The sequence below is a fragment of the Carcharhinus amblyrhynchos genome, unplaced genomic scaffold, assembly GCF_965287045.1.
Source record: "Carcharhinus amblyrhynchos unplaced genomic scaffold, sCarAmb.v2.hapA scaffold_38, whole genome shotgun sequence".
Lineage (NCBI taxonomy): Eukaryota > Metazoa > Chordata > Chondrichthyes > Carcharhiniformes > Carcharhinidae > Carcharhinus > Carcharhinus amblyrhynchos.
The window spans coordinates 6,517,397-6,540,736 of NW_027649779.1; the positions used below are offsets into that span (position 1 = coordinate 6,517,397).

The window sequence follows — 23,340 nt, forward strand, 5'->3', positions numbered from 1 at the left end:
CTTCCCTCCTCAAACAAATCATCTTCACTCGTTTTACCTTGGAGAAAGCTAGCACGAGGGGGCATGGCTTTAAATTAAGGGGGGGGGTAGCTACAGGACGGATGTCAGGGATAGGTTCTTTACTCAGCGGGTGGTGAGGGATTGGAATGCCCTGCCTGCTGCAGTTGTAAATGCGCCTAGTTTGGGGGCGTTTAAGAGATCTATGGATAGGTTTATGGACGAAAAGGGATTGGTATAGGCTAGTGGGTCATTGTTTTTGTAACTGGTCGGCGCAACATCGTGGGCCGAAGGGCCTGTTCTGCGCTGTAATGTTCTATGTTCTATGTTCTATGACGATTCAGCATCAGCAAAGCAATGAACCATCAGAGCCGCAGGAGGATTGAAGGTGTTAGACTGACACAAATGGAATAAAGGAGCTGATCTTTTTTTTTTAAATCAAGCACAAATATGGGAATGTGGAACAGGATCTTTCAATACCATCTATCAATGTCTCCATCAATCCATTCACTGATTCCTCAACTAAAATATTCAGGCATCAAACTGTCATTCATCCAACCATCATTCATTTAAATGCCATTCATTCCTGCATCAACACAGGAATACACTTATTGATTGCGGGGATTGTGACATAATATTAATTTAATTGATCCAGTGATCCAGAGGACCAGAACAATGATGTGAGGACAGGGATTTAAATCGGAACATTCTAGCTGGTGGAATTTGAATTGAATTAATAAATCTGGAATAGATACAGGATATGACTCCAGGTGGACAGTAAAATAGCTGCCTTTGCAATATCTTCAGATGTGGCCTAGAAAACCAGTCAGTTCAGGGGAATTTGGGACGGGCAAAAAGTGCTGCCCTTTCCAACCAAACATCCCATGGAAAGTTAAAAGGAAATACACTACAAACATATATGTTCATGAATCGTCTCTCTGAGACGTCTCTCAAATTTCCTGTAATTCTTTCTATCCGTCTATCAAAATATCCTGATGTGTTGGAAAAAAATCATTATTGTTACAAACAGGGTGCCAGAGAAGCTGCATAACTTTCCTTTCTTTACAGATAAGAAAAACATCATCTAGATTTACAACTATAAAAACATTCAAGTGCCTCCAGTACTGTTGCTGGGTAGATTTGATTATAAATAGACCTTATTGACAACGTGAAGGGTTTTAAGTTGGCTTGCAGCCAAGCGGTCAGTGCTGAGGAAACAGATCTTTGATCTACTGCACAAATGCCCCCAGATGTTTTCTGTCCATAACTTTGAGCATTTGACAGCAGCCTGGATTGCTGCCAAATACTGTGTGGGACATATTAGCAAGAAGCTGAATGGACAAAATGGGATTCCGACATTTAAACAGTAAATGTTTCATCCCCACAAGAAAGACACATTTTAAATCGTAATCATCCTCATCAAATATTTTCATTCAATGTCCTGTTCATTATGTGAGTAAATAGTATCGCAAAGCAATAACGTGACCGGATGTTTTTTGTTTTTTTTTTCATTTGTATAACTTCCAAGTAAATGCCATTCCAATAATGAAAGTTTGTTTATTAATCTCTTCGTTAAATGAGAGACAGAGAATTTGATGGTCCCAATTCCCCCAGTCAACTGGGATCAGAGCAATGGCAAAAATGCACCGAAGTAAAAGAACATCAGAAAATTGACATGAACAGCGGGGATTTCTGGAATATTTTGAAAGTTCTGCACCTCATTTAAACAGCAGTGTTTCTTTATACCCGATTTACCGTGTTCTATTGAACAGTATAATCTGATTTCTGTTAAGAACATAAGAACATAAGAAATAGGAGCAGGAGTAGGCCATCCCGCCCCTCGAGCCTGCCCCGCCATTCAATAAGATCATGGCTGATCTGTCGTGTCTCAGTTCCACATTCCCGCCCTTTCCCATAACCCTTAATCACCTTGCCTATCAAAAACCCATCAACCCGCGTCTTAAATATATTTAGCGAGGCAGCCTCCACCACTTCAACGGGCAGAGAATTCCAGAGATTCACCACCCTTTGAGTGAAGAAGTTCCTCAACTCTGTTCTAAACCGCCCCCCCCCCGCCTTTATCTTGAGGCTGTGCCCTCTAGTCCTACTGTCCTTTCTGAGCGGGAAGAGTCTCTCCACCTCTATCCTATCCATCCCATTCATCATCTTAAACGTCTCAATGAGATCTCCCCTCATTCTTCTAAACTCTAACGAGTACAAGCCTAGTTTATTCAGCCTCTCCTCATAGTTCAACCCCCTCAACTCCCGTATCAGCCTAGTAAACCTCCTCTGCACTCCCTCCAAGGCCAAAATATCCTTGCGTAAGTGCGGCGACCAAAACTGCACACAGTACTCCAGCTGCGGCCTCACCAGTACCCTATACAGTGTTATTGAAGAGTTCCTCTCATTGCTGTCCATGAGTGGAGAAATGATCAGTTCATAAAGTGATTCAATTGAAGATAAAACATTTATTCACGTGGAATTGTGCAATGTGCCGCAAAGTCCTGATATCCTGTGTTCACAATACTAGTGATTGTTCGACAGCCTGTGGCCAATAGAGTGAGCTGCAATGATTTGGATGCTGAAGGAGAACTTTAATGATTTCAGTGTCCGTTCCGATTCATTAACTTCTCCGTCAAAAGCAGGTTTAATTTTATGTTTCTCTCTCAACTCACTGTTTAATTATCAAGAAGGCGGGATTCCTTTTATTTTCAAAGGGCTGTCTTCGAGATTGGGCAGTTTGACAAATATCAGGAGAAACATTGTTTTCTGTAAGAGTTTCGTCTCATCTCCAAACCCAAATTGTACAGTGACAGCCATCCACACAGTAAATAGAATCATTTTGTTCATGCCCCGCATTTAATTACAGAAATCGGTAAAATTGTTTTGATTAATTATGCTTTATTATTGTAATGTGACAGAGACTCTGAATTGTTGCAAAATAGACTGACGGTCTCTTTATTTACCAAAAATGTTATTTCAGCATTTTTTTGATTTGTGTTCTATTGGGGGCGTGGTAATAAGAACACCATATTTACAAAGGAATTTGTTTTGTTTTAAATTAAAAAATGATGAACTGCAATATAATCATCAGAAATAATGGAGACAATACAATGAACAGATTCAGCTAAACAAATATCCCAACACAGATAAAATGTCCATTTTAATATTAATCTATTGTAAATCTCCGAGTCCATTCTGTTGGGGGTGTGGAAGGTGGGACGTGGATCCAGGCGCCGCCTCCAGCAGGGAATCAACAGGCGGCGCCTGGAAAGCCGCCCCCTTCTGCCGGGTATTTAAATACCGCTCACTGGGACCGGAATCCAACAGTCCGGGAGCTGGTTTGTTCACCGAGTTCCTGACACAACCATTTCCCCCAAATCACCAGAAGAATGAAGTTGGTGATTTCTCTCAGTTTGTTGCTAACTTTCTTACCCCGTGAGTATTTTTATTATTATTATTATTGTCCAAATCTCCCACTGTTTCTGTCTTAATGTTAGTCTGTCTCTGGAATGTTCCAGAGTCAGCAATCATGTCACCAGTTTAATCCTCGGGTTCTTTGATCTATTTTTTTACAGATGTCCAGTCGGCGGTTGTATTGACTCAGCCAGAGGCAGAGACCGGGCCTCCCGGAGGCTCCCTGAGACTGACGTGTAAAACCAACGGGTTCAATTTTGACAGCTACTGGATGGGCTGGATCAGACAGGTTCCCGGGCAGGGGTTGGAGTGGTTGACCCTCTACTACGATTCATCTAGCACCGTCTACTACGCCCCAGGGATTCAGGATCGATTTACTCCGTCCAAAGACCTTTCAAACAGCATCTTCGTTTTGGCCATGACGAACCTTAAAACCGAAGACACTGCCATCTATTACTGTGCAAGACAGCACAGCGAGAGGAACCAGGGCTGGGCCCGGACAAGAACAGCTCGAGAGGGAATTCAGCAACTTCCATTATAACTGGAAGGTAAATATCTATATTAAACATGATATAACCGACAGTGATCAGAGCCAAACCTTAATCGTGTTTAAAAAAAGGTAACAGAGAAAGCATTTAACAGTAAAATTTAACAAACTCACAGATATAACAGGGAGAGATTTTCACTTATTGCAGTTTCAGCAATTACAACACTGGATATATTACTCCTTTTAGTATTTCTGACAGATTGTGTTATATAAATAGCTGCCTACATTTTAAATTAGAGCAGAACTAATGGTCCATTAGAAGTGAATATTGAGCGGCAGGACTGAACAGAGTCACTGCAGTTTTTGTATGGGTGTGTGTCACTGTGAGATACATCAGTTTGTCACAGTGCTGAGAAAAGCGACATCCTCATACAAAAACCTCAGAGAAGGATTTCGCTTAATATGTGATCAGTACCACTGCCGAATGCCAAACAAAGTTAAAATTCAACAAAATAATAGGTAGAAGAAGCATTGCTTTATAACTTAAAATTGTTATAGAACTTCAGATTTGTTTTATTTATTTACATGGTGAATGCACACAGAAAGTTTTAAGGTTTCTAACCCCTTTTGTCAATATCATGACCAGTAAAAAAATAAATATCTCACTGACTCACTTTTAAACGGCATGGAAACAGGGTTTCGAAATAGCAGTGAAATCAAATCTCCGTATTTTACAGTAACCAGCCGGCCGCAGTATTTGTCATGCTGTGTCGCACTGTGATAACTGAATGGCACAGCAGTTACTGTCAATACAAAAACCCCTCAGCATTGATTGATTGAAGCTGGATCAGTGTCACTTTTAAATTCCTACTTTAATTACAGTACAGTATTATTTATGTCCAACACTGACCACATGACAAGAATGAAAATGGAAAATCTTGATAATTACTCAATTAGCAGTGGGTGTTTTCAAGAACATGTTCATGTGTTACTCTGTGTAATTTAAAACATTAGGGTCGTTTATGAATGGCAAATGGTATCCAGAAATACAACTATAAGTTAATGAACATTAATTGATATTGCTTTTCCTCTGCTTTGTGAATATTTAAAATAATGGTGATTTTCTGTCTGTTTTGTGCAGGGACGGTTATTGTATGACACAGCCCAAGGAATGTGACACTGTGACTGCTTCGGCTACTGGGGTCAAGGAACCATGGTGACGGTGACTGCAGGTAAGAACCATCCACTTATTGAGTAACTGGTTTACATGCGCCTTTGTTTTATATTTTTGTCCCTACAAATCGTACATTTGTTTACATATATGTGGGTTTGGTGGATTCTCGGTTGAGAATTTCTACAATGTTTCCTGTGATTCTGCTGCAAAGGGGTTTTAGAATTCCGCTGTTTCTTGACAATAGGTGCTGCTAAGGGATTCAATCTCTAGTTGTTGTGATTTTGTATTTAACTGTTGAGTTTATTGTGTGGTTGGATAACTTTAAAAGCCGAACGTCTGTTAAACAATTCAGCGTTTCTGAAATATTTAATCTCGGTGACATCTAGTGGATGCGGGTTGTATCATCTACTGCACAAGTGTTTGAAATCTAACCCAATATTTAAAAAAGAAGTTTAAAATTTTCAATATTTATCCAGTGAAAATGTTCCACTCACTCTCAATGCTGGTGCTGCTATGCAATATGTTCTGCTTATAGCAAACATTAATTACTTTGGTGATGGGCGAATTGGTTGGAATTTATATTAAACATTTCTGTCAATGTTATATTTGATTTTGTTGAAAGTGTTTTTAGAATTGTGCTGCTTCTGCATGAAGCGGGGTTCTTTCTCTCAGTTTTGTGTTTTTTTCGGGTGAGGAGATTATGCATCTGGGTGACTTTAAATACGTAAAATTTGTGAATTCATTTGGTGTTTCTGCATTGTTTGAACTCAGTGACACTGAGCTGTTACACACTTAGTGATTGAATGCGAACAGTCTGCGGGTTCGCAACTGCTTGACGCAAATCTGCAAGCAGAAATCGGACAGGCTTTATTATATTTTTATGTTTTAAATCTTAGGTGATAACGGTTTACACCATTTGTTCAGAACACAGTTTGTCACTGCATTCACAATTTGGGTTACCTGCAATGTTTAATCTCGGTGGCATTTGATGGCTGAAACTTTTACCATCCAAATGTTTAAATATGTTTGAAATATGACCCAATATGAATAAGATGTGATAAAGTTGTTATACTAATTTGTAGGGCATATTCCACCTCCTCGCAGTGTCATTGCTATTATTCCAGTTTTCTGTTTAGCTTAGTAATTGGTTAAGAGATAGTTTGCTAGATTCGATATTGAGATTTTTTTTTGCAATGTTACATTTGATTCTGTTGAATGGATAATTGAGTTGCTTTTCGGTGAAACGGATTCATTCCCTCATTGGTGTGTTTTGTTGTGTTTCAGCTGAGCAGATTCTGTTGTTTGGTCACTATGAGTGTTTAAATTTGTGAAATGGTTTGGCTTTGTGGTATTATTTCTGCGTTGTTTAAAATGGGTTTCATTGAGAGCTTAGATGTTTTCTGGTTGAATGCAAACAATCTTTGAGTTTGAAAATCCTTGCAGGGAGAAAACAAGCAGGTTTGGAAAAAACAAAACTAAGAGGTATCACAGTTTTTTTAAATATAAATTTTAACTAACGCTTACAAATTCAAGTAAATCATGACTTATAAAGCTCATTCGGACACTCGGTCGTTGCTGCAATCACTAACTTCTCATTAACAAGGTTAATAGTAAAATTAATGTAAATTACACAGTTATTAATCGGTAATATAACTCCATATTCACCTAAGATTAGTTTATATTAATAATTTAGCAGTAATCCCCTTTAATAGGTCTGTTCTTTTCAAACAATTAACATGACCAGAACATTTTCCAGACTGGAAATATTTTGTGACAATTCCAGAAGCTATTTCAATGACAATCACAATGCTGGTGCTGCTATGCAATATTTTCTGGTTATTGTAAACATTAGTTACTTTGGTGATGGGCGAATTGGCTGGAATTTATATTAAGCTTTTCTGTCAATGTTACATTTGATTCTGTTGAGAGTGTTTGTAGAATTGTGCTGTTTCTGCATGAAGCGGGGTTCAGTCTCTCATTGGTGTGTTTTTTTTCTGGTGAGGAGATTATGTATCTGGGTAACTTTAAATGCGTAAAATTTGTGAATTATTTTGGTGTTTCTGCATTTTTTGAACTTAGTGACACTGAGCTGTTACGTGATTGAATACCAACATTCTGCTGGTTTGTAACTGCTTGATGCATGACTGCAGGGAGAAATCAGGCAAACTTTATTGCAGTTGTATTTTTAAAATCATATTTGATAACCGTTTATGCCACTCGCTCAGAACATAGTTTGTCACTGCATTCACAATTTGGGGTAACTGCAATGTTTAATCTCGGTGGCATTTGATGGCTGGAACTTTTACCATCCAAATGTTTAAATATGTTTGAAATGTGACCCAATATAAATAAAATATGATAAAGCTGTTATACTAATTTGTTGGACATATTCCACGTCCTCGCAATGCTATTGCTATTATTCCAGATTTTTGTTTAGTTTAATAATTGGTTAAGAGCTGGTTTGCTAGATTCGATACTGAGTTTTTTTTTGCAATGTTACATTTCATTCTGTTGAATGAATAATTGAGCTGTTTTTCTGTGAAACGGATTCATTCCCTCATTGATGTGTTTTGTTGTGTTTCTGCTGAGGAGATTCTGTGGTGCAGTCACTGTGAATGTTTAAAATTTATGAAATGGTTTGGCTTTGTGGCATTATTACTGCGTTGCTTAAATAGTGTTTTAACGGTGCCGTTGAGAGCTTAGATGTTTTCTGGTTGACCGCAAACAATCTTTGAGGCTGAAAATCCTTGTAGGGAGAAAACAAGCAGGTTTGAAAAAAAAAACTAAAAGATATCACAGCATTTTTATAAATTTTAACTAACGCTCACAAATTCAAGTAATCATGACTTACAACGCTCATTCGGACACTAAGTCTTTGCTGCAATCACAAACTTTTCATGAACCAGTTTTATAGTAAAAATATTATACGTCAAACAATTATTAATCAGTAATATAATTCCCGATTCACCTAAGATTATTTGATATGAATAATTTGGCAGCAATCCCCTTTAATAGTTCTGTTGTGTTTTTCACACAATTAACATGACAAGAAAATTTTCCAGTCTGGAAATACTTTGTGACAATTCCAAAAGCTATTTCAATGATAACATGCTGTTTTCACAGCAGCGCTGAGTTGAACAAGATACTTTGCTTTAATCGGCATATCCCAGATTAAGTTCGCATTCACAGGAATACGAGTTTTGCCGAATAAGACGTTGCTTTTTTGGCACTTTTTGTATCGGATTATTACATTTTTTCTATGCAGTTGCAGGCAGATTATTCCCTCCAAGTTTTTTTTTCTTTTAAATTAGATGTCGAGATAATTAATTACTAATCTCATCTCAAAATTTGTGAAATGGTTTGGTGTTTCTCAATTGTTTTTGCATTGTTTCAACTCAGTGATACTGAGCGGTTCTGGCTAAACGAAATAAAAACTGCGTCTGAATATTCTTTTAGGGATAAAGGAAAAAAGGTTTCGGAATATATATATAATATATATTATATACATACATGTTATATATATATTATATACATATTCCGAAACCTTTTTTCCTTTTTACATATATATGTATGTACATATATATGTATATAATATATATATAATATGTATATAATATATATTATGTATGTATATATTATATACAAGAGCATTTTATTCATGTTAACTGATGCTGACATATTAAAATAAATCATGAATAACATCTCTGTTAGGGACATTGCACTACCCTGAGTCTGTTGTATTTGATGTGCTCATTTTTCAGGAAAAAAAATGCATTTTTGCCTAGTTTTGGGGTTTGAGACAGACAGGGAGAACTAGTTAAAAGGCAAAGGCAGTTTTAAAATGAACATCAGGTTAATTTAAATTCTTTACTTTTTTTGTTGCTGTAATTTGACCTTTGATCAATTAGAACCAAACAGTTTGTCTAAATTTGGCAGAGTGAACAGAATTTTCTGACAGATGGAATTCGCTGACACTCAAGCAAAATTGTTCACATGATTGTTTTTGAGTTGTACTAAATTGCCAACAAAAACTGGCTCGAGATTGACAAATAAATGCTTGAAATTCAAAAATATTAATTTATATAAAAAAATCATGATATTGTAAAAGTAACATTATCTCTGCACTTAATAATAACATCATTTCTCACATTACTGCTGGACTCAGGATAGAATTAGAGAACGAATAAATGACAGACTCAATTCTTCTATTCTATCTGAACTTTATGTTAAATTCTCATTAAATATGATCATGAAGAAAAGCTCTGGGCTTTTTATTCTGTAACATGTTTTAATGTTACAGAGGATTTGAATCAATTATCCTCTTTGTGTTTGTACTGTTTAATTCAGATCTTCCTTAATTAAACAATGTGTTCAGTAATTAAGTTATATGGATGCTCTAAATTACTAAATCTAGGAAGCAGTATTATTGATTTCAAAGTGTCAGGCCGTTACAGTCTGAACAAACTCATGCATTTATAGCACGTTTCGAGCTTATAATAAGACAGTGTAGTAAAAGTGAAATATTGCCATGTGATTAGATGTAAATAAATGAATGACAGATGTCTGAATGTTTCCATTCAGTAATTTGTAATTATTGTTTAACATTGTCCAAGATTTCATTGTAACTTAATTATTTAACAATGCTGGAGGCAGAAGCACGTTTGAATGATTGAAGACTCATTTTATTACACAGTACAAATCAGCTGACAGGAGAACTAACTGGCAATTTACAGTAAATTAAAATATGATATTGGCGCTGATTAATTTAAAACAAAATACCTTGAATATTGCACTGCTGTGCAAAATGCAATCCGTCTTAGAGGGTATTTAATCGTATCAAAAATGAATTCAGAATCAAAACATTACTTTACTCAGCTATACTCACTTCAATAAAGTGTTTTGTCTTGATCATGTTGTTAATTACATTAATTAAGAAATTAGATCAAAGCAGGCAGTGATTTTCAATGTAAATATTTCATGGTTTGTTTACTTCTTATTGTGTCACTGCGTCTCTGCAGGGACACTGGACTGTTATTGTGTCACTGCATCTCTGTTCGTGATATCGAAATGTCCTGAATATGTTGTTTTTGATTGCTCATTTTCAATGAAATTACATTTTACATAGTTTTCGAGATTTGAGATAGATAAAGAATTAAAAATCGAAAAGAGTTCTGAAATGAATAACAGTTTAATTTAAAATAAGTTATTGATGTTTCTGTTGTAAGTCGACCATTGATCAATTAGAATCCAACAGTTTGAATGAAACTGACAGATTGAACAGACCTTTCTGCTGGGCACTCGACTGTTGCACCGTTCGTGTCTGTTCTGTTTCTGTGCGCACGGTCACTTTGTTGGGATCAGGAATCTGTCTGACTGGTTGTAAATTTTCTGGTTTCTTCTCCTGCATTTCAGGGAATGAATATTCATTTATTTCTTCAATACACTTGTACCTGTGAGAAATGTGATAGTTTGACTTGATGGTTGACTCGGCATCTCAGAAATGAGATCCCTGAAACATATTGTGTGCATCAGAGAGAGCAGAAACATCAGACTGTAGAGGGAGAACTGGGTGATTTTTAAGCAGTGATGTACCGGCCTTGGCAATGTTCAATGAACAAATGCAAAGTGAGACTTACTATATCGTGCTCCGTACTACAGCAGCCCCTGACCTGTTTGGTTTGACAGTTGAAGGGCCAAATGTATTTGCATCTTATTTTTAATCTTCAAAAGGCATTTTAGAGTTGTTTGCTTGGCCAGAATTTTTAATCTCCCCTTGAGAAATTGTTGATATGAAATATCCTTGAATGACTGCAGTCCATATGCTGCAGGCATCCACCGTGCTGTTAGGCAGGAAGTTCTAGGATTTTGACCCAGCGACGATGAAATAACTGGAATATTGTTTCAAGTCAGGATGGCGTGTGATTTGGAGGGGAGCTTGCCGGTGATAGCTTTCATATGTGTCTGCTGCCTTTGTTGGGATGTAAAGACAGCGGGTTTGGACTGTGTGTTCTATGGAGCCTTGGTGAGTTGCTGCAGTGCATGTTGTATATAATACACACTGCTGGCACTGCTTGTTCGTGATGGAAGGAGTGGATAGAGTGAATGAGGGGGCGGGTAATCTTGTGGGTGGCTTTGCCCTGGATTGTGTCAAATTTCGTGAGACTTTACAGGTTTTGGTCATTGGAGAAAGAGGAAATCATTCAATTGTGACTGACTCGTGAACGATTTCAATGTTTTTCCAACCCTTGGCCCGCAGTCCGTATTGTGCTCAATTGTCACTCCCACTTACTGTGTGAGTGGGTGAGTATGTGTAGAGTGAGTGTGCTTTTCCAGGCTGAATCAGCCAGAAAGTGATTACACACATCACACACTCTCACACACATAAATAGACACATACACACGCTTGTATTCTGTCACACATGCACACATACATATGCACACTTACTTTCTCTCTCATACGATATCTCTCACAACATTCTCTTTCTCTCACGGTCGATATACACTCTCTCAAGTACAGAAACATACATACTCTCACTCTCTTAATCAGTCTTTCATACCTTCGTACACAAAACCACTCTCACACACAGACCCCCACACATTGTCTCGTACACACACATACACACACAGACACACACACACACACAAATGCAGTCTCACACTCTTGCGCACGCACTCTCTCTTCAACATTCTGTCACAATCTGTTGTCTCACATTTATTCACACACACTCTCTTACAATTCCTCTTGCACATGCATCTCTCTCACTCTCTCTCTTTCACGCGCACGCATATATTTCTATCTCACTTGCACACACTATCTCGCACCTGCATATTCCTGCTCTCACATACTAGCTCGCTCACAAACAGTCTTCACAAACATAGACCCATGCACACACTCGAACACACACTCTTACACACAGACAGTCTCTCACATCAGCCCAGACTCACACACACATTCTCTCTCTCTCCCTCTCTCTCTCTCTCTCTCTCTCTCTCTCTCACACACACACACACAGACTCAAACGCATTCCTTCTATCACCCACACACATTCCACACATCTTTCTCACTCACACGCAATCCCATGCAAACTTTCACAGATTATTTTGCTTTTCAATAGGCACACTGCCCCCTCTTGCAAACGCAGCCCACTGTCTTGCACACGTGCAAACGCAGTCTATCACAAATAGGCACCCTCACACACACATTCATCCTCTCTCTCTGTATCACACAAACACACACACACACATATAAACACTCTCTTACACACTTTCCATCTCAGGTACGTCAGAGTGACTGTCCTTGACTTCATAGAATAGAATTATAGGATCCCACAGTGCAGCTGGAGGCCATTCAGCCCATCGAGTCTGCATCAACACCAATCCCACAAAAGCCCTATCCCCATTACCACATATAATTATCCTAACTAGTCCCCCTGAAACTAAGGGACAATTTAGCACGGCCAATCCATCGAACATGCACAACTTTGGATTGTGGAAGAACCAGGAGCAGCTGATCGAGGAGCTCGAGTAAAACTTAAGGAAATAAGTTTCGTCGGGAAAATCTTCTGTTTGGAGTCATATTTAGCACAAAGCACGATGGTGATGGTTGTTGGAGGTCAAACATCTAAGTTGAGATATCGCTGCAGGAGTTCGGCAGGGGGCTGTTCTGGGTCCAACAATCTTCTATTGCTTCATCAATGACACATTCCATCCAACATGAGGTCAGAAGTAGGGATTTCCATGTGTTACACCGGACACAAAGACACAATCAATAAGAAGGGATCTGGCTGAGACTAAGTCCGCCTGGCTCCCCAATACTGGTGTAGACTTGGTGTTTGATTCCTGTGTGACCCTAGTTTTGCTGGAAGCTTCCCTTCCAGCTCCCTCAGTCTGTCTATTTGTTCACTGATCCGTGTTTCTGAAAGAAAGGCCCCGACATTAAAGCAGCTGCCCGGTGATCTACACTGATTCCTGACTTTACACAGCCCTGTTACTGAAAGCTGATCAATGGAGAGAATCGGGAAAAGATCGATGGAGAGGGAGAGGAGGAGGTGGCTCACTGACTCTCTCACCCTCACCCGCACTGACTCACTCACCCTCAATCTCTCATCCTCACTCAAAGAACTTCACTCACTCACCCTCACTTACCCACCTTCCCTCACTGACACACTCTCACTCACTCTCCCTCATTCACTCACCCTCAATCTCTCATCTTCACTCAAATAACTTCACTCACTCACTCTCACTTACCCACCTTCCCTCACTGACACACTCTCACTCACCTCACCCTCAATCTCTCATCCGCACTCAAAGAAGTTCTCTCACTCTCCTGCACTTATCCAGCTTCCCTCGCTGACATACTCTCAATCACTAACCCTCATTCACTCATCCCAAATCACTCATCCCCAATCACTCATTTCTACTCACTCATCCCCACTCACTCATTCCTACTCACTCAACTTCACTCACCCTCACTCACGCTTACAAACTCACCCTAACTCACTCACCCTTGCTCACTCATCCACCCTTACGCACTCAACCTCACGCACTCAACCTCAGAAACTCATCGATCCTCATTCACCCCGAGTCACTCACCCTCACACACTCACTCACTGACAATCACTCACTCACATTCGGTCACTCATTCTCATCCATCCTCACTCACTCACCCAAACTCACTCACGCACCCTCATTCAACTTCACTCGTTCAAACTCAATCACACACCCTGACTCACTCATCGTCACACCCTCACTTACTCAGTCACATTCGCTCACTCACCTCTATTCACTCACTCTCACACCGTCATTCACTCACCCACATTCAATCACTCACATTCACTCACCCTCATACACCCACACTCACTCGCCCTCATTCACTCACTGTCACACAGCCACCATCACTCATTAAACCTCACTCACGAAAACTCATTCACTGACTTAGAGCCTCAGTCAGTCACCAACATTCATACTGACCATCACTCACTTATCCCAGTAATCCACCCTCACTCATCCAGTCTCACTCAGCCTCACTCACCCCACTTACCCACCCCATTCACTCAACCTCACTTATTTACCCACCCTCACTCATCCAGTCTTACTCACTCACGCTCACTGATCGCACCTACCCACCCTCACTCATCCAGTTTCACTCACACTCACTCACATTCACTCACTCACTCACTCACCTACCCACCCTCACTCAGCCAGACACCACCCCCCCCCCACACACACACACTCAAGCTCAATGACCCCTCTCTCTCTCACTTACACCACCTCACCCATTCAAACTCACTCAGACTCACGCACCTACATTCACTCACACACCCTCACATACTCACCATCACAACATCGTGCACCCTAACTCACAGATCCTCAATCACTCATCCTCACTCAAACACCTTCCCTCACTAACTCTCACTCGCCCACTCATCCACATTCATTCTCCCTCACACACTGTCACACACCCTCTTCAATGCACGCCCTGACTCAGTCACTCTCTCATCCTCATTTACTCAGGCACATTCACTCCCTCACCCTCATTCACTCATTCTCGCTCACCTACCTCCACTAACGTTCACGGACCCTCACTCACTCACACTGATTCTTTTCTTCTCACTCGCCCACCATCACTCACACATTCAGCCACCTTCACTCACCCACCCTCTCTCACACACCCTCATTAACCCACGCTCTCTCACCCTCACTCACACTTACCATCAATCATTCTTCCTCACTCAAAGAACTTCACTTACTCATCCTCATTTACCCACCTTCCATCACTCACACACCACTCATCCACTCTCACTCATTCAATCACTCACCCTCACGCACCAACCATCATTCTCTCACTCACACTGACTGAATCGGTGTGGGGAGATCTGCAACGTGAGAGAAGAAAGATCTGAAGTGGCACTTTGGTGTTTAAATGTGGGAGCCGCCCTGGGAGTGCAGAGAGTTGGAGGGAATCGCTGGGGGCTCGGGGCCGGGGACAATGGCAAAGAGCCAGGAGAGAACAGGAGGCGTGAGAAAGGGCAGAGAGCCGGGGTGGGGGAGGGCAGAGAGCCAGGGGAAGTGCAGAGAGGCGGAAAAAGGGCACACCGCCGGGGAACAGGACGGAAAGCCGTGGAAAACAGCAGAGAGAGAGGGAAAAGGACAGGGAGCAGGGGGAAAGGGCAGAGAGACCAGTGAAAGGGGAGCGAGCCGAGAGAAAGGGCAGAGAGATGGGGGAAAGGGTAGAAAGACCAGGGAAAGGGGAGAGAACCAGGAAAAAGGGCAGAGAGGCACGAAAAAGGGCAGGGAGGCAGGAGAAAGGCCAGAGAGCTGAGGGAAAGGGCAGAGAGCCCAGGGGAAAGGGCAGAAGAGTCAGGGGGAAGGTCAGAGAGCTGGGGGAAAGGAGAAAGAGGGTAGGGAGCAGGGGCAGAGGGCAGAGAGCTGATGGAAAGTGTAGGGTGCTGAGGAAAAGAGCAGAGAGCCGGGGGAGAGGGCACAGAGCTGGGGAAAATGGGCAGAGAGCGGGTGATGGATGGGCGGAGTGAGGAGGTTCAGAATAGAGCTAACACCACAATCAGCTCATCTGTAATCTCAGTGAATGATGGGGGAGACTTCAGGGCCCGAATAGCCAACTCTTCCTATTAATGTATGATCCTTCAATTAGTTAATGTTGCATTTATTTGAATTTACAATCACATTTAGAGTTTCACATTTATAATCACATTTAGAGATCATTCAGTAAGTATTCATTCCGGAGGTATTTTTGGAGCAAAATTACTAATCTTCGTTTTGTGGAGTGAGAGGCAGTGAGTTGGAGAGAGGAAGGGGCATCAATCAGTTTGAACCCAGGCAATTTCCAAAACTGGTGTGGAGATGCCGGAATGAGGGTGGTGTGGGCACAGTAAGGATTCTCACAACACCAGGTTAAATTCCCGCAGGTTTATTTGGAATCACAAGCTGTTGGAGCTCCCTCATCAGGTGAGTGGATAGTCTGAATGAAGGGAGAACTTCTTCATCACAAAGTGTTGATGTTTGGAAAATAAACAGCGGTTTGTCACACACTGCTGTTGTTGAGAAATAAATATTTGCTGCAATAATGGAGACAATCTTTGCTCTTCTCTGTTAATCCAATGAATGATATGCCATTTTGACACTGCCTGAATGTATTTTTCTTCTTAATTTGCGAGGGGTGGAGACAGGGATGTGAGTTTCTTCAGAGATGACTTTTCCCAATTGATAGAAAAAACATAATTTGAAAAACATAACATAAGAACATAAGAAATAGGAGCAGGAGTAAGCCATCTAGCCCTTCGAGCCTGCCCCGCCATTCAATAAGATCATGGCTGATCTGTCGTGGCTCAGTTCCACATTCCCGCCCTCTCCCCATAACCCTTAATCCCCTCTCTTATCAAAAACCCATCAACCCGCGTCTTAAAAATATTTAGCGAGGCAGCCTCCACCACTTCAACGGGCAGAGAATTCCAGAGATTCACCACCCTTTGAGTGAAGAAGTTCCTCTTCAGCTCCGTTCTAAACCGCCCCCCCCCCTTTATCTTGAGGCTGTGCCCCCTAGTCCTACTGTCCTTTCTGAGCGGGAAGAGTTTCTCCACCTCTATCCTATCCATCCCATTCATCATCTTATACGTCTCAATGAGATCTCCCCTCATTCTTCTAAACTCTAACGAGTACAAGCCTAGTTTATTCAGCCTCTCCTCATAGCTCAACCCCCTCAACTCCGGTATCAGCCTAGTAAACCTCCTCTGCATTCCCTCCAAGGCCAAAAAATCCTTGCGTAAGTACGGTGCCCAAAACTGCACACAGTACTCCAGCTGCGGCCTCACCAATGCCCTATACAGCCGCAGCAAGACCTCCCTACTTTTACATTCAATCCCCCTCGCTATGAAGGCCAGCATCCCATTCGCCTTCCTGACTACCTGCTGAACCTGCAAGCTGGGTTTTTGCGACTCATGCACAAGGACCCCGATGTCCCTCTGCACTGTCGCCTGCTGCAGTTTTTCGCCACGTAAGTAATAATCCTTCCTACCATTATTCCTACCAAAGTGGACCACCTCACACTTGCCAACGTTAAATTCCATTTGCCATTTCCTGGCCCATTCGCCCAGCCTATCTAGATCCTTCTGTAGACTCTACACACCCTCCGCACAATTTGCCGTTCCACCAATCTTGGTGTCATCAGCAAATTTCGACACCCTACACTCGGTTCCCTCCTCCAGATCATCTATATAAATGGTAAATAGCTGAGGTAGATGTCGGATTAAATCTGGAAATATTAGGGATAAGTTCAAACTTCTAATCAATGTTCGGGATAGAAGCACAGAAAATAGAAGCAGGAGTGGTCATTTAGCCCTCTGAGCCTACTCCGCCATTCACTTTGGTCAGATCTCATCAATATCCTGATCATACCTATTACCCATATCCCTCATCAATATCCTGATCATACCTATTACCCAGATCCCTCATCAGTATCCTGATCATACCTAGAACCCATATAACACCAAGAGCTATATTTAATATGGAAACATATTTGTAACAACATGTTTGATGACTTAATAAACACAAACTTGTTCAATCGGCTATCCTTTCCTAGCGACACCGTCTCCGCCCACTCTCTACAGCCTGGTCTCCTCCTGTCAGCAACACAACTCCGACGGCTCCGTCACCTACGGCTGTTTGGCGATGGATTACCTTCCAGATGTCGCCAAACTGACCTGGAAGAAAAATGGGCAGCAGATCACCACTGGGTTTAAAACTTACCCGTCAGTGAGAAACACGAAGGGGACCTACACACTGAGCAGCCAGTTAACCATCACTGACTCAGCGGGAGAATGCCCCAGAATTGACTGTGAGGTTCGACACAGTGACTCAGTCAAGAGCGTTGAAATACCATGTAAGTGTTGTGAAACCTGGGTAAGAGAGGGGCGCTGTGATTGAACTGTATAAGGCATTAGTCATAACTGATTTGAAGCAATTTGAAAAATGTAAATTGTGCAAAATCCAGGTAAATATCTACTGACTGATAAAGTTAATCAGAACGAGAGAACCATCGAAATGTTACGGTGCAGAAGGAGACCATTTAGACCATCATGTCTGTGCTGGCCAAAAGTGACAACAAAGAAACCAGCCATTCATTTTAAGCCCACTTTCTAGTCCTTGCTTCGTAGCCTTGTAGGTTAAAGCACTTGAGATACAGATACAGACACATTTTAAATGATCATGCCCCCTGGTAATTGAGCCCTCCACTTGGGGAATGAATTCTTTTAACCTACCTCCCGTATAATTTTGTGAACTACAATTACGTCACACCTCAGCCTCCTCCTTTTTTTTCTAAGGAAAACAATTCCTGCCTATTCAATCTCGCCTCATGGCTGCAATGTTCAGGCCATGGCAACATTCCTGTAAACCTCATCTCTCTCCAGAGTCATTACGTCATTCCTGCAACGTGATGGCCAGGACTATGGGGCAAACTCCAAACGTGGCCTAACTAGTGTGTTACACAGCCCCATCATTACATCACTGATTTTGTTTTCAATACCTCACACATTGAAGTAATTAATCCAAAATGCATCCTTAATCAACTTGTCCAGTTGTCCTACCATCTAAAAAGAAGTGGACATTCAGTACAAGGTCTTGCATTTCCTCAATCTCTTTCAACCTTCTGTTTTATTGACTATTCCCTTGTTCTGTTCGCCCTCCGCAAATGCATTGTGTGACACTTTTGACAGTTGAATTCTATTCGCCATTTCCCTGCCAGTTCAACAAAACCATGGACACAATTCTCAAATCGGCAGCTCTGGTACTAAAATAAAATAACTAATTTTAATTGTTGTCAATTGAATTTTCAAGTGGTGTCTAAACATGTGTTTGTTGAAGGTGCAATCCCCCCAACCGTTATCCTCACCGTGAGTTCCAGTGAAGAAATCACAAGCAGCAAATTTGCAACCATCGTCTGTTCAATCATCGATTTCCAGCCAGGGTCACTGACGGTGAAGTGGCTGAAGAATGGGGAACCCGTGCATTCAGGAATTGTCACCTCTCCCGCCTGTCAAGTGGACGGGAACTTCTCGGCCAGCAGCCGGCTGACAGTCGCCGCCGGGGAATGGTTCAGCAAAGCGGTCTATACCTGCCAGGTCACTCATCAAGGAAACAATCAGAGTCAGAACATCAGCTCATCTCAGGGTAAGAGACTCAAACAGAGGATACAATATATCATTCCGATGTTCACCAGAATTAGGGATCTATTAAAGTTGGTACAAACAATAAAATAACTTTTAAGCTATGGTCATGTAATTTGCTGCATTAGGACAAGGTCTCGTTCAGAATTTCATCAGAAAAACAATTGTTTGTTATCCCTTCATGAGACGTGCATTCATTTCCCAAACCTGAGGGCACTTAAGTGTCAACCACGTTGCTGTGAATCTGGAGTCACATGCATGCCAGATAAAGACAGCGGATTTACTTGTTAAAGAGGATTCGTGAACTAGAAGGGGTTTTACAGCAATGGCTTCATGACAATCATTTCAACTTTTAATTACACATTTTTATAGAATTCAGATTTAAAATTTGCAGTGGTGAGATTCGAATCTGTGTCCTCAGAATCTTACACTTGGTTACAAGTCAATTGACAACACCATATGCCACTGCCTCCCCTTAAAAGGGCACCTCCTTCCATTTTGAAGTAATATAGTGAGAGAGATGGCCTTGATGTCAGCTTTTTTTCCCCTCCTACAGCTGGTAAGATTTAGAGAGACAGTGGGGATTGGACTCTTTCACAGGTCACAGCACAGGGGTAAAATTTTGGAAAGCGCATCCACCCTATTTATAAACTAACGGCCAGTACTTTTTATTTATTTCCTGAGTTCAGGATGGTGTATTTCTTTGGGAATAATGCAATTCTGATTCATGAAAATGGTACCGCTGCTGCAATGTTTAACACAGGGAATACGTTCAGAGAACAAGCTGTCTTTTCATCCTCCATGGAAGTTGAAAGGCTAGTTAGAGATTGATATATTGAAGGTGACTTTGTCTCCTTCAGGCTGAAGACTGCTGTCCTGCTCCTGAAGGGGAACTAGGGTTGATTTCTATTTCTCATTCACAGATCCTCTCCCGTGCCTTGCTACCACAGTGAAGATACAGCCACCACCAATAGAACAGGTCTTACTGGAGGCGACCGCCACCTTAACCTGCATCATTTCTCATGCTCCTGATGGAGTTAACGTGTCCTGGATCCGAGACAGGAAGTATTTGAAATCAGAGATTGCCGAAAAGCCCGGAGCGGATCCTGACAGTGTGATCAGCAAACTAAACATCTCGACACAAGCCTGGCTGAGTGCGGCTGTGTTTGAGTGCGTGGTGAGCCATCAGGATCTGCCGACTCCTTTAAGAGCATCTATCCACAAGGAAACAGGTGAGCTGAGAGATTGAAGGAATAAATGTGGGGTCAAAATGTAGGCAGGGTTCTGAGGAATGTGGAGGAACTGAAAGATCTTGCGGTTCATATCCCCAGATCTCTAAAGGTTACCACTCAAGTGGATAGAGCCGTGAGGAAGACCTATAGTGTTTTACCGGTTATTTATAGGGAGTTTGATTTGAAGACTGTGGGGTTATGCTGCAACTACATCGGATCACATTTGGAATATTGTGTGCATTATGGAATATAATGGGGGGTTTGATGTGTTGATGAATGAAAAATGAACTGAAGTCGATGTTACTGGGTTTAGATCGAAGAAGGAGGGGGGAGTCTGATGTGGTGCATCAAAACTAGGAAACCAAAAAGGAAAGTGGATCAGTTGGGCCGAATGGCCTCATTCTGTGCTGTAAAATTTCTGAAACTTCCCAGTCAGCCCCCCTGAGTAGTTTGAGAATACAATTGTGTTCACCTCCCCTCCAAGCTGGAAGTCAAAAATGGGAACATTTAAGATCAAAAGCGAAGCACATTTTCTTGATATCTAACCAGCGGTTTCATTGTCTCCAGAATTCTCCAGTTTATTGATATTTATTGTACATTTTCTGCAGATCCAAATCCGCGGGAACCGGTCGTCTCTGTCCTCCTGCCCTCGGCAGAACAAGTCTCCGCTCAGAGTTTCATCTCCCTCAGCTGCTTAGTGAGAGGTTTCTCCCCCCGAGAGATCTTCGTCAAGTGGACCGTCAACGACAAGCCGGTGAATCCCGGGAACTACAGGAACACCGAGGTGGTGGCGGAGAACGGCAATAGCTCCTTCTTCATGTACAGCCTGTTATCCATTGCAGCAGAGGAATGGTCCAGCGGCGCTTCTTACTCCTGTGTGGTGGGACATGAAGCCATCCCCTTGAAGATCATCAACAGAACAGTTGACAAATCCAGCGGTAAACCCAGTTTTGTGAACATTTCCCTTGCACTGATGGACACTGTTAATTCATGTCAATGAGAATCACTCGGTTACATTAAAAACTACAATAAAAAGAATAAAATCATTTTCCTCTAACGATAAATGAAATACCTAATCGCTTCATTGATTGCTTTTCAGTTTTCCTTCCAGTAGATTTTTTTTGGTTTGAGTCAGGTATTTTCAGGCCTCAGATCGAAGTCTTGTTGAACCAATGCGCCCAGCTCAGATCCACCCTGTCTTAGAGACAGAATAGAGCACATTTATTCCAGGATTCTCCAAAATGTCTTCACCGACTTTCCTCCCTGAGGAAAAATCCGACAATTTCAACATTTGCGGCAAACATTCTCCATATTTAGATCTCGGTGTTTCTGTTTCTCTCATTGTCCATGCCTTTACTCTTTCATGTCAGCTTTAAGCTGCTGCATCACACCCACTGAACAGAACTGAGGGTCACGCATAAACATAGAGAAATAATCCCCCATCAGATTGAGGGAGAGTGAAATTGTTAACATCCTGGATTCCTACTCACCCAACAAAGAGAGGGGAGGATCAATAACTAACCCATATACCACAACTTCCTCAATGAAAAGAGGAGGAATGTCATTATTTAATCCACTCACCTCCACTTCCTCAGTAGTTAGAACCATCAGGGACATTGCTTCACAGGATAGAGAGAGGTAAACTATGAGCTCACTCTCCTCCCTCTCCCTAAGTATTGTGTTTGGAAGGGAACGGCTCCATAATAAGGAGACAGTTGTCAACAGTACAAATTAGCCTCCTTTTTTTTTCTACAGATTTTGAAGTATCATTCTCATTATCAAAGTATCATTGAAGTATATAATACGCATAAACTAATATATGCATATGTATTTATGCAACATAATTCAAAAATATTTCAACACTCTTGTTCCTGGTAATCATGTGGTGACATTGATTTCCCATAATACAAATTTAAACAAGTAATATAATCCTCCCCGGTTTTCACTGTTCTGTTTCTGTGGTTTCTGAGATGCATCAATGAATTATTTCATTCGCTCTCCTGATATACCCAGGCCACTCACAGAAAAGAAAATTGAATAGCAGACTCTGAAAATATGCTCCATTATTCGGATTGTTTGGATCACGTTCAGTTAACAATTGCCGGTGAAACTTGAAGCAACAGTGAAAAAAATCACACACTGACAATACTACACAGAGCTGTCACAATTAGAAATACACGTGTAGCCACATACACACACACACACGAATATGTAGACTCACACTTGCACAAACAGTCACTAAAACAACAGCATATGCACACAATCAATTATATACAAAAGCACGCACACATAAATACATAAAACACACAAGTGCATACACTTATGTGAGTCGGTACACAGACCCAGACACAAACACATACATGTATAGACACAACACAGACAGATACACATTCATGCAGATCCACATAAATGCACAGACACATACATATACTCAAATAAGTATATATATTAGCACACATTCACTCTGACAGGAATATAGATACAGAGACACACAATGTTATACACATTAACGGATATATATGGAAATGCATATAAACAAATAAGCAGACTGCATATAGATGAACGGAGAGCAAAACATTTGCACGCAAACATATAGACAGAAAAACGAAAATTCTCCTACAGAACCGAATACCATAGCACACATTACTACATAACAAAACACAAACATATCAAGATATCGTTATGAAGAATTATCAACACGTATGTATATATACACACGCACACACATGTTAACAGGTTCACACACAGACAAATGGGGAAACAGACACACACAGAAAGGGAAACAAACATTACTAGAATGACAAAAATGAACACACAGTAAAAAACAGAAACACAAGTGCACCCATTAAGAGT

At 41.2% G+C, this 23,340-nt stretch overlaps 1 gene segment (V, D, J or C); it reads left to right on the forward strand.

Annotated features, from left to right (window-relative positions):
- Nucleotides 1-5,114: 5,114 nt before the first annotated feature.
- On the forward strand, nucleotides 5,115-21,570 carry LOC145362425 (Ig heavy chain C region-like). The segment is given in 5 exon segments: nucleotides 5,115-5,133; nucleotides 17,671-17,979; nucleotides 18,954-19,259; nucleotides 20,179-20,487; nucleotides 21,096-21,570. Coding segments are annotated over 5 exon segments (1,335 nt in total).
- Nucleotides 21,571-23,340: the final 1,770 nt, after the last annotated feature.